Source organism: Gossypium raimondii, chromosome 6 (genome assembly GCF_025698545.1).
Source record: "Gossypium raimondii isolate GPD5lz chromosome 6, ASM2569854v1, whole genome shotgun sequence".
Lineage (NCBI taxonomy): Eukaryota > Viridiplantae > Streptophyta > Magnoliopsida > Malvales > Malvaceae > Gossypium > Gossypium raimondii.
This window is the reverse complement of record NC_068570.1, coordinates 28,030,378-28,047,202: the sequence shown is the minus strand read 5'-3', so window position 1 is coordinate 28,047,202 and position 16,825 is coordinate 28,030,378. Positions and strand designations below refer to the sequence as shown.

At 32.1% G+C, this 16,825-nt stretch overlaps 1 protein-coding gene and 2 long non-coding RNA genes across 6 annotated transcripts; 1 reads left to right on the top strand and 2 right to left on the bottom strand.

Moving 5' to 3' along the window:
* Positions 1-123: 123 nt before the first annotated feature.
* LOC105772550 (uncharacterized) lies at positions 124-3,662 on the top strand. Of its 3 annotated transcripts, none has more exons than XR_008196764.1 (3): positions 124-513; positions 1,491-1,939; positions 3,301-3,662. It is a non-coding gene; the product is annotated as an uncharacterized LOC105772550 (long non-coding RNA). The 3 variants fall into 3 exon arrangements; XR_008196763.1 differs by lacking the exon at positions 3,301-3,662 and having other exon boundaries at positions 1,491-1,514; positions 1,846-2,837; XR_001126810.2 differs by lacking the exon at positions 3,301-3,662 and adding an exon at positions 2,593-2,837.
* A 501-nt stretch (positions 3,663-4,163) lies between these two features.
* Positions 4,164-8,817, bottom strand: LOC128041850 (uncharacterized). The gene is made up of 3 exons (XR_008196765.1): positions 8,552-8,817; positions 5,171-5,246; positions 4,164-5,042 (listed from the first exon to the last, which is right to left on the bottom strand). It is a non-coding gene; the product is annotated as an uncharacterized LOC128041850 (long non-coding RNA).
* Positions 8,818-9,377: 560 nt separating this feature from the next.
* Positions 9,378-16,315, bottom strand: LOC105772548 (lysine-specific demethylase JMJ30). 2 transcript variants are annotated; one of them, XM_052632553.1, is made up of 7 exons: positions 15,704-16,315; positions 13,709-13,918; positions 12,879-12,918; positions 11,938-12,089; positions 11,706-11,849; positions 10,512-10,604; positions 9,378-9,800 (listed from the first exon to the last, which is right to left on the bottom strand). In XM_052632553.1, exons 1-7 carry the CDS (start codon positions 16,187-16,189, stop codon positions 9,609-9,611), a joined length of 1,317 nt encoding a protein of 438 aa, XP_052488513.1. In that variant the 5' UTR covers positions 16,190-16,315; the 3' UTR covers positions 9,378-9,608. The 2 variants fall into 2 exon arrangements, with proteins under 2 accessions (XP_052488513.1, XP_012449320.1); XM_012593866.2 differs by lacking the exon at positions 12,879-12,918 and having other exon boundaries at positions 11,938-12,072; positions 15,704-16,314.
* Positions 16,316-16,825: the final 510 nt, after the last annotated feature.

Genomic DNA, 16,825 nt, shown 5'->3' with positions numbered 1-16,825 from the left:
AGCTATTTAGTAATTATTTTATCTTTATTTCATAAAAGAGAAACAAACAAAAGAATGCTTACCGATGATTTTTTAAATTCCATTTCTTAATTGTTTATAAGATTGGACATGAGTTGACATTAACGATAGATGCCTGCACCGACTGTACCCTCGCTTATTTCAATTATTTGTTAGCATTTTTGCTTGGATGTATTAGTCCTTATTCAATGGGCTAATCATAAACAATTGTCGAATGGAATAAGTCTCTATTACGGCATGGCGTGTAATAGCAATTTAAGGACTTAGGGTCTAAATTAGCTATTCAATATCACCCGTAATTATATTTTTTCCTTTTTGGATCAAAATATCTTGGCTTCTCACCTACATTGTTTTCACTCTTCACTTCAAACCATTTCATTCTTCCTCGACTTTTTTTCCCAAAGTGAACCCTAGAAATTAGCTTATTAATCGACGACAAATCAAGCATTCACTCACCATCTTCATCTTTCTTCCAGTTGAACCTCCTTATTTATGGTAAGTGATGGTCTAATTTGGGTACTTAGAAGTATGAAATTGACCTGAACAAGCATAATCAGTACTATTCTTTTGTTTCTTTTGCTTCCCTTTTCTTAAGCTCCACCATGAAATTTGTTTCTGCCTCAACAAAATCTCTCCTTTTCCTTTTTACTTCTTATAGAGTTTTATTTTATTTATTTTTCCTTAAATTATATTTTGTTCAGATCGCATATCCTTCAATTTATTAACAACAATGAATCTTCGATTAATAAATAACAAAAGAAGCAAAAAGAACGAAAGTGATTAAAAAAACCTCTAATAAGAAGAAAAGAGACGATTAGATGAGTAGAGTTAGTAGTTATGAGATGAGAAAGCGTCGTTGAAAATACGTTTGGTCTATATCCAATCGTACTACAACTCTTGTGTATAAACACCAATTCCTGTTTCAAAAGCTTGATTGTGTGCTTTGAAGATATAGTTTTGCTCTGTAATTTTTGTAAGTTTATCATCTGGACATGTTGCATTCTTATGGTTTGTAATTTGTGCAAGGATTTTTGTTTATTCTTTTTAACTTTGCATTGTGTGCTTTGAAGATATAATTTTGCTTTATGTTATGGTTAGTCTTGTTATAAAGATTGGATATTGTAATGAATTATAGGGTAGTTAGGGGTATTTGGTTAGAGTAAGAGAGTGACTAAGACCGCGTTTAAGAGTTGCTTAAAAATGATGTTCAGCACAATTCTGGGGATTTTATTGCCTATTATGTCATGAAATTGAATAGGAAAAGTTACTGATCAAATATATGCATCACATTCTTATGTGGTTTTATTTCTCTTCCTTAATGGTTGGTTAACTATATGGTTACATTTTTCCCTTTCTTTATAATATTGGTAATGACTAATGAAAACTTATGCATCCTGAAGAATTCCTCTGTCAAGCCTAGATGTCATCTTGCCTTACCTATACTAACTATTGCTTTATAAATGATTATGTAGGTTCTGATTGGGGGTGTTTTCAAGGTAATGAGCATGCCATTCGTATTTTTCATGGAAATTAATTTGATTATAAATTATTAAGTTATTTGAATTAAGAAAACAGGATCATTTTTAGGTGATACATGTTTTATGTTTTGTGAGCTCGAAATTGTTAGTAATTATAATTTATTTTATACATGGTAGGTGTTTTCTTCATTTATCTATGTCATCTATTGTATCAAAGAATTTTGCACCATTTACCATATGTGTTGTAGTTTAGATGCTCCTTCAATTGTTACTATTTGAAATGGTAATAAATTAAGTTTTGCAATCATCATTCTTATCTGCCTCATTGAAATAGTTGTCCCATGTCCAGATATATATCATATCTTCATTTGGCACACATTTATGAACAAGGTTATCAGGTTGCTTTAGCATATTTCGGAGTTGCAATTGGATTCTACCAGGGGGTATGAGAGTAAACCTAAACACCTTCCCTCTTATATAAGATCTTTGGTTAGTTCTATGTTTTTCCTTAAATTGTTTTTGGTCCACTTTTGAATTGCATACTTCAAGCTGTCAAGTAAATGAAATCCTATACTTCTTGCTTAATATAAATTCTAGAAGTAAAAAATTTATCTACGATATTTTAGATGTTCATCATTAATTTTGTGAATCCTACTTTTTCCTGTTGGTAACTTTAAACTGGATGGGGGTCAACTTCTATTTAAGGGCTAACTAGTCTTAATAGAATCTATTGAAGCTTTTTCTTATTTCTTTTGTTGAAGATGTTATGTTGTTTATAAATCCACATTACTTTTACTTTTTTAATTTATCTAAGAACTTCATCTTATCAAGGGCATCAATCATACCATTTTTCTCCTCTCTTCTTCTTTGGCTGAATTTTTTTTACAGAGCACCCATTTTTCTCTTTGGTTGAAGTGCAATAAATTTTGAACTTAGAGATTAAGACATATTGCAGTCAATACCTTTTATTTATTTGTAGTCATGGAAGTAAAAAAGCGAAAATGGGGAGCTTGGATGAATTGATGTTGGATTATACAAACATACACTAGTTAATAGTTAAAAATCAGTAACTCTTTGTTGACATTTTTCTTTTCAGAGTCGAGGCTATGAACTTTTGGGTATTTAAGCTATGCCTACTTAATCTAGTTTTTTCTCTTTTAAGGGGTTATCTTGCTTATTTTTTGTAATGTGCAATGACCATTTTGTTTATTTTTCAAATAGAGGGATTGTAATGCAATTTAAGATATAAGACAATGACTTGTATAATATTTTTACCATTGGTAATTCATTTTACAACTAGTGGGATTAATTTATTAATTATATGGTAATTCTCTGAGCATATATTTTGTGAAAGAAATATTAATTTACATTTAGCTTGTCTTTTTTCTCCTTTTTATATAGTAATACGTTTCTTAGTTGCTAAGTTTTAAATCTTAAATAAAATTTGAATCTTTTAATTGGCCCCAAAATCGAAGGCCATCCTTGGTGTTGATAATGAACGTAACCCAATCAATTTCATGGGCTATTGGAACGTTGAATATTATAGTTTTTGGTTATTTTAATTTTATTTATTTACATTATCTTTAAATATTTTAAAATAATTTAGTTATCTTTAAATATCATTTTTAAAACAACTATAATTTTTGTTCAAGACGTTGTTATTTGCTAAATAAAGAGCCGGTTTCGTTGAATGAAATTTTATAAAGAAATAAATTTTAGGTTTTTTACTTGCAAAGAAAGTTGTAATTTCTATTTTGTGCTTTGCAAAGACTCTTAATATGTATTGTTCATTTTTCTTTGTCAGTGTGTTATTGCTTTCTCTTATTCTTTGGCTTGTTTGATTGCTTCCTCCACCCACACCTAAGCCTCTTGTATTCACTGAATCATTGTAAGTTCTTTTGCAATTAAATTCTTTGATTTTTTTTTTATTGTTATTGAGAGTAGTATTGAAGAAATGCGACCATTTTCCTATGATTTGAAGATATGTAACACTTACAGTAATGACTTGTCTGCCTTTAATAGTACAAGTGAGAGGTGTAAATGTAATACCCCTAACCCGAATCTATTGCCAGAACAGGGTTACGGAGCATTACCAGAGTTTACAGATCAAATAAATAAACATTTTATATCAGATAATATTCATGTCAGAAACCAATCAAAATCAAACATATTGTCCCTTATGTGAGCCCTCGAGGCCCAAAATACGCATTAGAAACAAGTCGGGACTAAATCGAATACTCAAAGAATTTTTCAAAAAACATTAAAAATTTTCAATACTGCAGGGGTCACACGGCCGGGTGACTAGGCCATGTGGAGACACACCCGTGTTTTAGACTGTGTGGACATTTGAAATAAGGACACACGCTCGTGTGCTAGGCCATGTGAGTATACTGACTTGCACCATTAAGAAGATACAAGGGACACACGGCTGTGTCACCTGACCGTGTGTTACACACGGCTGAGACACACATCCGTGTGGACGAAAAGAGGACATTTTTCAAGCCATATTTCTCACCCAATTTGACACCAACCTAACTCTAACATTTTTGCACATCAACAAGTCATAACAAGGCATTCAAACAAGTCAAAATCAAATCTTAAACATGAAATATCACCACATACAACTAATATGCCCTTAGGCACTTCGAATGACAACTTAAACACATGTCAACCAAGTATTCAAACTTACCTAAATTACCAAATACATATATGCATTTTCAAACCACATTTTACTTTCTTTCATTCTACCATATCAAACACACATCAAATATGATAAGGCATCATATATACACATCAAAATATACCAAACACAAGCCATATAAATGGCTAATCTCAACAAAACAATTATATGCCAACATTGGTAAAATTAACATATACATGCCATTATAATCGGAATTAATTAACCAAAAGTACCAAAAGAGCCGATGGATAGTGTGATATAGCTCCGACAAGCTTCCAACTCGTACGAGCTTCCAAATTACTATAAAACATAGAAAATAACACAGAGTAAGCATTTAAGCTTAGTAAGTTCGTATAAAACAGAATTTAACTTACCATATATCCGTAAAATAGGTAAGTAAACAAAGCATATCTCAACCAATTTGGCCAAAAGCCTAAACACATGATCACCAACATATTAGCCATGAAAATCACATATAAGATCCAACACACATGGTTGAATTCATCAAATAATCATATTTCATGTATTTCATGTAAATACTAGTAATAGTTCATATCGAACTCATATAATCTCGTAACAGAACTGTACCCGTTGAACCATTTAGAATATCGTTGGATACACGGGTAGTACACATGAAGTGTACTTAACTGTAATTCGTCAATTCATATACATGTATACTCATACGAGCTGTAAATAGTAAGCTCCTCCGAGTTGTATAATGGGAAGCTCATGCGAGCTGAATAACGGGAAGCTTATGCGAGCTGAGTAACGGGAAGCTCATGCGAGCTATGGTGTGTCCGCAACACATGCATGACCCCAACCAAATCGGTAATCCTAATGACATGTCATTTGTATCCTGCGAATTCCTAAAATTCAAACGGGACTCGGTAATTATCGGATATGCGATTGGTATTTATACATAATAATTATACAAATCACATACAAATGATTCAATTAAAACACATAAATACTCAATTTAATTACACGAACTTACCTCAATAAGTGTATGTAAATACGGAGGCGTCTAATCAGATATTTTCTCTTTGCCTCGATCCAACTCTGTACGAAGTCTGACAGGATTTATATGAATGAATTTAACTCATTTCAATATAATTCTCATTCAATTTAATTCAACATGGAACTTTTGGAAAAATTACCATTTTGCCCTATACTTTTAAATTCCTTTGTAATTTAGTCACTAGGCTCGAAATTTTTTTTTATGCAATTTAATCCTTACTCAAGCCTAGTCAATTTTTACACATATTAATAGCAGCCCATATATTTCACAATTTCACAAAATTTACCATAAATTTATCACCTTTTTAATTTAGTCTCTAATTAATGATTTCATCAAAATTCTCTTTACAAAAGTTGTTTATGTAACAACAACCATTAATTTTCTATTATCAAACTTCAAAATTCAAGCATATTCATCAATGGCAAAACCCTAACACTTTAACAGTTTTGCAAATTAATCCTCGAGCTAGCTAGATTAAGCTACTACAATATCGGAAACATAGAAATCATAATAAACGGGACAAGAATACATACCTAATTAAGCAAAATAAGCTTGCCTAAATTTTCAAACTTCCATGGCTAGGTTTCTTTTCTTTTCTTTTTTTTTTTTGGTGAAAGATGATGATGATTGTCTTTTTTTTTTTATCTTAACTTTAATCACTAATTTCCAAAATTAACCTTAATAATTCATTCAATTTTAATGATGACTATTCATGCTTAACCATTAATCAACCTTAATGGATAATTATCATATAAAGACCTCCAATTTAAAATTTTATAGCTATTTAATCCCTTTAGGTATTAGAACTTAACTTTTGCCCTTTATACAATTTAGTCCTTTTTATCAAATTAGGCATGTAAACGGTAAAATTTCTTAACGAAATTTTTATACGAAATTTTTATCATACTGTAGACCATAAAATAATAAAATAAATTTTTTTCTCCAACTTCAGATTTGTGGTCCCGAAACCACTGTTCCGATTTCATTGAAAACGGGTTGTTACAGTAAAAGAATTGATCTTACATTGACAGTATGGTTGCAAATGTGTACAGTTGCGAGTTGTTTCTTAGTTACATTAGGTGTCGTCCATAACCTACATACTTATAGACCAAGGATTAGATCATATATTTTAGATTTTTATACAAAATGAGATTATGTGAAAAGACTTGTATATGCTAGTGACAAGAACAAGTTAGGATGAATAGAATTACTTTTTTAAACTATGTGAGATGTTCCAGACTTGTATATGCCATTAGTATTGTTTATCTATTTATTTTCTATTTAATTTATTTATTTTATATTTTTAATTACAAAGTAATAGAATTTTTTTGAATTCATATATGTTCTTTTTGAGAAGACAATGTTTAAAACTATACATAGTCTCTCTCCAACCTATAAATAAGAGGATAATGAGATTCAGTACACTCGAACCCATGTCCTCTTATATTGCTATAAAATTAAATAAAATAAATTAAGATAAACTACCTAGTTGGTTACCCAACTTTTAAGTGCTTTCATTTTAATCCCTCAAATAAAAAAAAACTTGTAATTTAGTCACTACCGTTAGAAAATTCTTTTTGAGAAGACAATGTTTAAAACTATACATAGTCCCTCTCCATAAATAAGAGGATAATGAGATTCAGTACAATCGAACCCATGTCCTCCTATATTGCTATAAAATTAAATAAAATAAATTAAGATAAACTACCTAGTTGATTACTCAACTTTTTAAGCCCTTTCATTTTGATCCCTCAAATAAAATAAATGTAATTTAGTTACTACCGTTAGAAAATTCTCACTAACCTAACTCTTTTCACCAATAAAAAATTTCTCTTCCTTTTTTTTTTCTTCTTTTTTGTCATATTTCATTCTTCTTCTTCCCCAACCCGACCCAACTTTGTTTCCCTCCCATGCTCCTACTTCCAACACCTGACTTGATCATATCATCCCACACCAACTTCTGAGAACCAAAGATGCCTTCCCCTGCTTCAGAACTACCCTCTGTTGTTATATGCATCTCATAGCTATCTTGATTATCTCTTTGAGGTTGTGTTGGTACTAGTTTAATTTCCATTTTTGGTCCCTGTTCTTGCTTGGAACTTTCATGGTAAACAATCTAATCGTATTCTCCCATCAAAACCTAAAATATAGGTCATCTGTTAATAGTTTGCAATGTTAATAATCCCACCTTGCTAACAAATATTAAATTCTTTACAATTTGGATAATTGAGAGTGTAGCCCATTAGTTAAGTGGGCTTACCTATTAGACTTTATGTACATATTTACAGGTCAAATGGTAGATTCTTGGGCTTTATGTACATATAGTTATTATTTTTATTTTCAAATAATTATAACAATTATTTTATTTGCGTTGAATAAATATATTTGAATACCAAACTTTCAGAAAATACATTAAATGAAAAAACATAGTTTTTCTGAAAAGTTACAATGTTAGAGAAAAACGTAACTTGTACCACAGGTTACGTAATAAGTGTCTATATGAAGCAAATTAAAGCCAAGTCAATGAATCACACTTCAAGCCTATTTGTTTCTTTCCTTAATTTTACTTTCTTACTTCATAAGTTTCTTTTGCGTACCACCTTTTCTAACATCATAAGGACAACAAATTATTGTACAACACAAAGCCCCAAGAACTCAATCCAAGGTGTAAATAATTTCAGTGGTGATCGTAGCCAAATACGCAAACGCCCATGAATAAGCAATCAAAGTAAAAGCGGAATCAGTAGCTACATACTCAACAGTACCACCCAAAATGATCAAAAGAGACATAAATGTGAGCTTTGAAGGACAAGGTTTGCCTCCTAAAGGTTGTATCAGCCAAGGCAACCCAAAAAGGGTGTCAGTGATCTAAACACTATCGAAGTATCCACATTCGCATGGTTCATGATGTAAAAATCCAAATTTTCCCAAAAGCCAGACCCCTAAAGCAGAAGTTAAGTAATGTAATGCAGTCAATAAACCTAGGTAATTGAATTTGGTTATAACAGCAAGTACGCTTGAACAAAGTGCATAACCAACTACTAAACTGCCAGTAGCATATTATTTTTTAGTGGATTCAAAGCTAATAGCTAACATTTTGGAAACCCACAAAAATTATAAATTTATTCTCAAAAAAATAACAAACACCCCAAGTTTAAAACAACAGATCTTAAACGAAATTGACAATGTCAGATACATTAATGGGAATTATAAGAGGATGTGGATAGTGAAGAAATTTATATGATTTGACAAGAAAATAAATACTTTGATTATGACAGAAAAAGAAAAAAGAAAAAACAAATTTAAAAGTATAATGATGAAATTAAAGGAGAGATATAATAGAAACAGAGTAGTTACCGATATGGAAACAGAGATCCCAAATGAATGGCTGTGGGAAGAGCTGAAACGAGATTTTATGGAGAGATGAAAGATATGGGGTTGGCCATTGAGGCGTAAAGGGTGTGTACTATAAGCAAAATCAGCGTGTTTGATTCGATAATACCGGTAAAAGGGACAGTTCCCCAAGTCCTACATCTCTTGCTAGGGAAGAATGATGAAATATGACCAAAAGAAAAAAATGAAAGAAAAATTCAATTGGTGGAAAAGTTATATTAGATTGGGATTTGCTGTGCCAAGACAGATGTCCTTTTATGGGATTACTGAGAGACTTAAATAAAAATTTCTAATGATAGTTAGACTAAATTATAAGTTTTTAAATTTGAGTAATTAAAATAAAAACGTCTAAAAGTTAGATGATTAATTAAGTAATTTACCCAATAGATTATTAATAAAATTGCATACTTAAATAGTGAAAAATAATTAATTTAAAATTTAATTAAATTTATAAAAATATTTATCATTTTCAATATAAATTAATACCTCTACTTTTAATTTTTATTACATATTTAAATAAATAAAATTATTAATTTTAAAATTTTAACAATTTATGCTAACTGAATCTTGACTTGATTGGCATCGACATTATTACCAACGCAAAAGGCATAAATTTGAACACACTGGAACATGCTTATCATTCTATTTAAGAATTGAAGAATGGACTATTTAAGAGTTGAAGAATGGATACAAGTAGTTCTAAATATTATATAAAAAATTAACAAATTATATTAAAAAAAAAGATGATATGGATAATAAATCATATTTTTGTGTGGGAGAGACAGAGAGCTTGCTTGGAAAGATGTTCGATATCAAACCTATCCGGTAAACTAGGGCGAGTTCAAAGATACAGTCAAAAACTCCCCATACACGCATAAATACACTATTATCATTGTTTCTCTTTCAGGCTGGCTGCACGTAAATTTTGCTAGCAAAGGTTTTGATATACATGAAGTCCACTTCTCTTCCAAAAAGAATTTTACAACATAGACATAGAAAGAATACTAAATGTTTACATATTCTAAGACACCATTGAACTTCCAGAATCAGTACTCCACCAATAGCTGACTGAAAAACTTGTCGTTAATGATCTCACATAATGCCACCATTTCGGTGGGATATAAAGCATTTCACCTTCCTCTAAAATGCAGTCTATGAATTCTAAGTCACGCACCTTTGGAAACTCTACCTCATCTATGTTGTCCAGATCAACCTTCATAACATACATCTTTGGTCAGTGTTTGTTGCTAAAGCTTTTCATATTAACTGATAAAAGACGCATAACAAAATAAACAGCTCTTATAAAAAACATCTCTATATGAAATTCATAAGTAGTTCAATGTTTTCTTTTTGTCCCAACACATCAGATTTTACCGCCCAACAGTTGGGAGAAATTTAATTTTTTTCTTAAGAAACAAACAATGTAGCACACCAATGAACAAAAATCTATTAAAGCAAGTGTTCCTTTAAAATCAATACAAGACATGCTGCTCCTTGCCTAACCAAAGTCTGATCAGCTGTAAATTAACAGAGCAAAACATATACTACAGCTAGAAGAAATCTAAAAAAGTACCAACCTTGCTGAAAATGGTTATAAATCAAACTAAAAATCATGACCAAGCCCTTAAATGAAAAAGTGGTCAATCTAATTCTAGATGTGCACATTGGATTCGCCAAGACAATAGAAAAAAAGGTGTTTCCATGTCCAAGTGAGTGTCTTTTTGTTCATGTCTTAAGAGTATACATGGATGGAACACTGTAATGCAAATTTTATCATGAAAAGTATTCAGGCAAGTCATTTACTTGTCCAAGTGAGAGAATGTGCATGTCTTAAAGAGTCTCCACGGATGAAACACTACAATATCAGTTTTATCTCTTACACAAAGTTCATCAATCCAAGAGAGGGGATCAAGTAAGTGGATACCTGGCTGGAATTGTAGAGCATGGTTTCGCTGTATGGGTAAAGCTCCTCAGAATATGTAGCAGAGTAGAGTCTCACATACTTCTTACCAACAACCTAAAATAAGGAGCAGAATATCCATTGAGTTAAATCCATGCAGAATTAAACTGGACCTGCTACCCACCAACAAGCGTTCATAGATAATGCAGCATAAGGGAAAAGAAAATTGCCTGAAAACCATTTCAAAAGCTTAAAAAAAAGTTTATACAAGAGTCATTGTAATTGAGCTGTTGAAAAGTGTAGAGCTAAAATAGCTAGTTGAACAATACTCATGAAGAGAAGCATAGGTCAACAATCATCAATGAAGAATTGATGCTCTTGAAAAACATAGCTCAAGAAATGCTACATGCTAACCTAACACTCACTATTACCCTTTTCCTACTGGAGATGCTAGACTGAAGGCCCCTTATCATTGCATGTAAGAAATATGGCCCTAGAGATGATTCGGTGCTTACCAGAAAGCACATTATGTTAAAACTTTGAAATTTATTCAAAAAGAAAAGTAGATGATTTAAAAGATTAGAACATTTCAAATTTCATGCAAACCATTCCAAGAAAATGCCATGGTTTTTATCCAATGACCCCAAATCATCTTTTAAACTAGTAGTCTGGATGTCTAATTTTGCACAAATCTGAAGCAAAAATAAAATGCATGATGACCTAAATGTATCAAAGAGCATAATGGAATATGCAACAATGTTGATTAAGATGTTTTCCCTGATTAAAGAATCCCCTTCATTCAATTCATTTCAAGGAGCCCTTGCATGCTGCTACTCATAATTTACTAAAAATAAGAAATTCTCTTTTGTGAACTAGTTGGATGGTAAATTACTCATTTACAAATCTAAACCAGTTGGACATATACCGATTTGGAGCCTACTTTAAACATGAGTCCATAATACTAAAATAATAGCACAAGATAGCATGTCAATAATGTAATGCAGCATGGGGAACATGAGTCAAGCTACCGCTACTTTATGATCTAAGCTCCAAAACTGAAAACAAACCTACCATCTCAAGACTCATGAGCGAGTATATTATGGTGTGGATCATGGTGCAAAGGTATTTGTCTTAAGACTCATGAGATATGAAAAAAGTTTCATCGGAGACCATGATTCACCTTACCATTTGTTAGGATTAATCAATGCATGACAGTACCTGAGCAAGGATATTATGGTGTGGATCATGGTGCAAAGGTGTAACCGTCCCAGCTGGACCAAACCATGCATTGAGAGATCTCAGCTCCCCACCACCAGCACAACAATAGTCAGGAATAGAAATGTCTTTCCGCAAATCATTTATCTGCATTATTGTAGTAGCATTAATGCAGCTTCAGTACATAACAGTGAAATTAAATCTCACAAAGAATAAAATAAGAGGATAATACTACCTGATCAAACAATTGGTGTTGTGCCAAATATGTAGGGGCCTTACTACTGCAGCCTGTAGATTGAACCCTCTCAAGAAACTCGGAAAATGTAACAAGCTCTTGCTTCCACTCTGAACACAAGTAGTTTTTTCCTACCTGAAAAGCATTCCAAGCTTTACCAGCTTTCAGTTTAATTATCTTCATAGTAATAACTTGCCAAAAATAAATAAAGGAAATAGAATTAAATAGCTTTCAATAATACAATCTCCATCCATAATAGGAATTCTTAGTGACAATAACTAGGTAGTTAAGTGAAGAATAACTTTACAATTTTAAAGACTTCAGCAAACCATTTTATTTCCGCTCCTAAGTCCAAAAGTGGGTGGCTGAACCATCTAGACCAATCCTTAAGTTCCTTCAGTTAACCATTTTTAGTATTGGGGCAGGTTAACCAATCATTTCTTACAGCAAGAATATTATGAAAAGATTCTAACTAGATTATGGCATTACCCATGATGTGGGTGGAACAAAAACTTATATAACAAATGTATTTATAAAAAAAGTAATAAAAAAAATAACTGAGACTTTGGTTGAAATAGTGAAGTTAAGTTATTAAAGTCAGATGTTTTAGGTTCAAACCTTATTTTGTGCATTTCTCTAGATTTTACATAAAACATAAAAATGGCAAAAATAGTCATATTAATGTTTGTTATTTTATTAAAGGAACAGGTTTCCGGTAATTTCCCAATTGAGTTGGGACTGGGTTAATGGGTGACACTGACCCAATCAGCCCTTTAAATAATAGTGTACGTACAAGAATTCCTTTTTGTTTTGTTGCTGAATAAATGATGAAAGCTTGTTTAATTCACCAAACACCCAACTACAACGTTCCCTGAAAGATTCATCCGTCAAAGGAAAGATCTGAAGCTTTTTTCCATTATGATCATTAAGAATCCTATTACCTGGAGAAGGATTCCATTGCTCAACTAAATTGCCTGAGAACTACACATGATCACATAATCATTAGTCAAGCAAAACAAAGTAAGCAAAACGATATGATAACTGACGGATTAAGAAGGGTTGGGTTTAGTGGAAAGCTTAAATATTTGCAAATACTGGGTGTGAGCCCACTTGATTGTCTGATTGTAACAAGGTAAGTACATTAATCTAGATGTAGAAGGATATCTGGGTTCAATTTTGGCAATAATGGCTCCATCCGCTAAGGAATAATAATTAGTTGGGATACACTAGAAGATCAACCATTTAGTAACCTTACAATCAAGAAAACACTCAGGTACGTGACTCTTTGCAAGTGCCTCAAGATTGAGTAAATTCATTACAATGCCCACAAAAAAAAAAAACTAAAGCATAAGGATCTTTAACCTAGCAATCGCTCATTGAGCATATGAAGACACAAATTGCCTTCGGAACCAAACTAAAACCATCAGGATCTATGTAAGAATACAAAAAAAGATGAGCCACAAACCCACATTAGATTATCAAGATCCACACAAGAATGCGCCTTAGCTTAAATGCTGTGAGAAAATAATTAAGATCGGTAACAGAGAAATATTCCCAGTTAAGTGACTTAATATGTAGAAAAGATCAAATAAATATGTTTAAAAGATCAAATTATGTAGAAAAGATCAGATAAATTACTGTTTAAAAGAGAAAATAGTATATATGCAGGTAGGAGAACATATGTGAGGAAGAGATAATGTACCAAAGCATTTGTTACAGATTTGATCTCTACTGAATTTTGAAAAAAAAAAAAAACAGGAAGATTAATCACCTCAACTGGGACAGTACGATCACCAGCAATCCTTCTTAAATAATCCATATCATTCCACCTTGTCCTAGCTGGCCAGTGAGCCATACAATCAGTAATTATAACTGGAGAACCTGAGAGGAAATATTCACATAGAAATGCCTCCAAAGATAGGGCGGACCTCTTCCCCACAATCTTGGAAGACAATGACCTTATTGGTAAAATTTGTAGCACCTATAGGATCAGAACGAAACAGAAACAGAGATTAAACTCAGATATCATGCTACCATACCAATTTCTCTTTATCAGAAATATTCAACCATCCTATTCAAAAAATAATAAATTACAGGAAAAAGGAGCTAGCCAACATGATAAAATGATGTAAACTATTATTTATGTATGTAAGTATATAAAAGAACTAAAGAAATGATAAATGGACAAGTTACCCTGTTTTTACTTTGAAGAATAAAATAATACACACAGCTACAACTTCTGAAAGTAGCATATCACGGTTATACCCCCTTTTCCTTGTGAGCATGTGTCTGTATGTGATGGTTATTGTTCATTTTTAACAAAATAAAAATAAGAAACACCGTTGTTAAACTACCTGGTGGATCCTTGTACTATAATTTTAGGAGCTAATATGTAAAATTATAAACGACAGTAAAGTTATGGTGTTAAAAGATGCTGACTTGTCATGTCTAAAGTAAGCAAAATTTAGTCCTTGTGGCGTTTTGAAAATGCTGAATTTTAGTTTTATATATTTTTCCAGATCACTTTAAAATACAAGTCAGAATTTTTTTTAACATTCAAGGTTACCTCATTGTTTCAGAATTAAATAGACCAGGACCAAAAAAAAAAAAAGAGAGAGAGAGAAAGACCAAGACAATATTACTCAGTTTTATAATAGAGAGCCTATTTACACTTCAATCTATAATCCAGGGACTTGTGGGGTAGTTTAACCAATAGAATCCACATAACAAGTCAGCGATAGATGGAAACCATGGTATTTATATTGTAAGCATCAAATCAAACTTAACCACAAAGAGAAGAAAAAGTAAAATTCTATTGATAATATCCTCAATGTTTTATTCATTTAAGGCACAAGCATAGATGAAGCAAGAATCAAACCATCAATACATACTCGGAAAAGAAAAATAAAATTGTTATAAATAGTATTTATTTATACTATATAGAATGTGTCTAATTGAGCTAGTGTCACTAGTTAAAAGCGCAAACTCGGTAAGAAAAGTACAAAAGAAGACCAAAAATTATGTTATAATAACAAAATGGAATTAGAGGAATTTAGGTCCTCTAACTTTAAAAAAGATGTCTACCCACTCTGTTTTTATAATTATACAACAAATCAGATGGACGCTGAACTCTCATAAGCATAAGAAACTCAAAGGGATTCTGCATTTGAGCATTTTCTTTTTCTTCCAATAATCTGATGAAGTAAAAGTTTGTTCTAACACATCCACAAGGGAATCAAACAACAGACACTATAATCAATTCACAGAAGAGAAAAACTAAAACTTCATATAGTTTTTGAGTTTTTATTGACATTAAATTTGTTCTGAAGTTGATAAAAAGCAAAAGAAACTAGTAAAACTCATAATCTCATTCAATTAGAAAATGTAACCCGAATTCATGTATAAGTATATCTTATTATTAAATACTAAAAGATCAAAAACTTTCATTGTCAACTATTAAAAAGTATATTCTAGCACGCATCCAAACATGCTTTTGGCTTCAATATCAAAAGCAATCTCCACAAGGAAACTACAATAAACCCTAAATTTAACCAATTAACATTATAACTATGTTTATACTATCATAAACATTATTACTAATCATGATTAGTTAAGATAATATTACAACAATTGGTTTTTCATTCCAAGGAAGAAGAACATTTTCAATGCATTTTTCTATCTATAAGTACAGTCTGTCTTTAACAATATCCAATTTCATTAGAACAAGCAAAAGATTTTTTTTTTAAATGTAGAAAACGAACCTTACCTCGGACTTATCGAACTCCTGTGGAGAAATCAGCAATCGGGACCCTGCCTCTCCGTGACCTTCTTTATCATCATCAGCTACTCCGTTATGATAGTGCCTGGACTTGGCGGCCAAAACGACTTCGATTGCGGAGTCCAAATCTTTCCTAAGCAAAGGACCGCCCATTATGATGCCCATGTCCAAAGACCTAAGAGCATCTCTGAACTCACCATTGGAGAAATGGAATTTGGCCACATGTAGGCAGGCCATGGAGTAAGCGTCACGCCAGACGGGGAGAACAGAGTGCCAAGGACCGGAGTGAAGTTGCTCCCAGGCCATCTCACATGCGGCCTCGGCAGCGCGTTGGTCGCCGGCAGCGGCTAAAGTGGCCATGCGGGTAAAAGCGTAGCCTCCATGGGAGGTGATGGATTGGAGGAGGGCAGGGGACTCGGAGTCTAGAGTTGGGGTTGAAATGGCGGTGGCGATGTTGGCGGCGGGGGAGGACATGGGTGAAGGATGGCAGTTAAAGTGTTGCAGTGGTATTTTTGGGGAAGATAGTTGGTGGTGAAGGACAGGTAGGTGCGGCAATGCCCTTTTTAATGATTAGTCAAGACTTTTGGGGCTTTGGAGGAAGATATTTGATGAGATATTTACATAATAGATTATGAAACTCAATCCTTTTTTTAAGTCTACAATTTTCCTTTTCTTTCCTTCTAGAAGCTACGGTTTCTCTTTTAACATTGAAAACGAAATGCAAGTAAATTATAGTATTACTAAATTTTATCATGCCTACAATAATTATTATAGGTTTTGATAAGAATTTTCATGTGTCTTTTAATTATTTTTATGACATTAACTAAGTCATTTATTTTGTACTTTTCTCTCTACCTTATGAATTTTTAAAATAAAATCTCGATTCGAGAATCTTAAATTAAAATTATAAATCAATTTAATTTGCTATAGAAAAAAATCAATAAAAGGAACTAAAACAACTCTTTTCATCTATTCTTCTAAAACCAACGTAAACTAATAACAACAAAGAAATTGATTCTTTAAAATATGTTTGAATTCAAGAATTTAATAGAAAATCCACTTCATCGAGATGTAGTCTTGAAGAGAATATCAAGTCGAGAGAAAATTAAG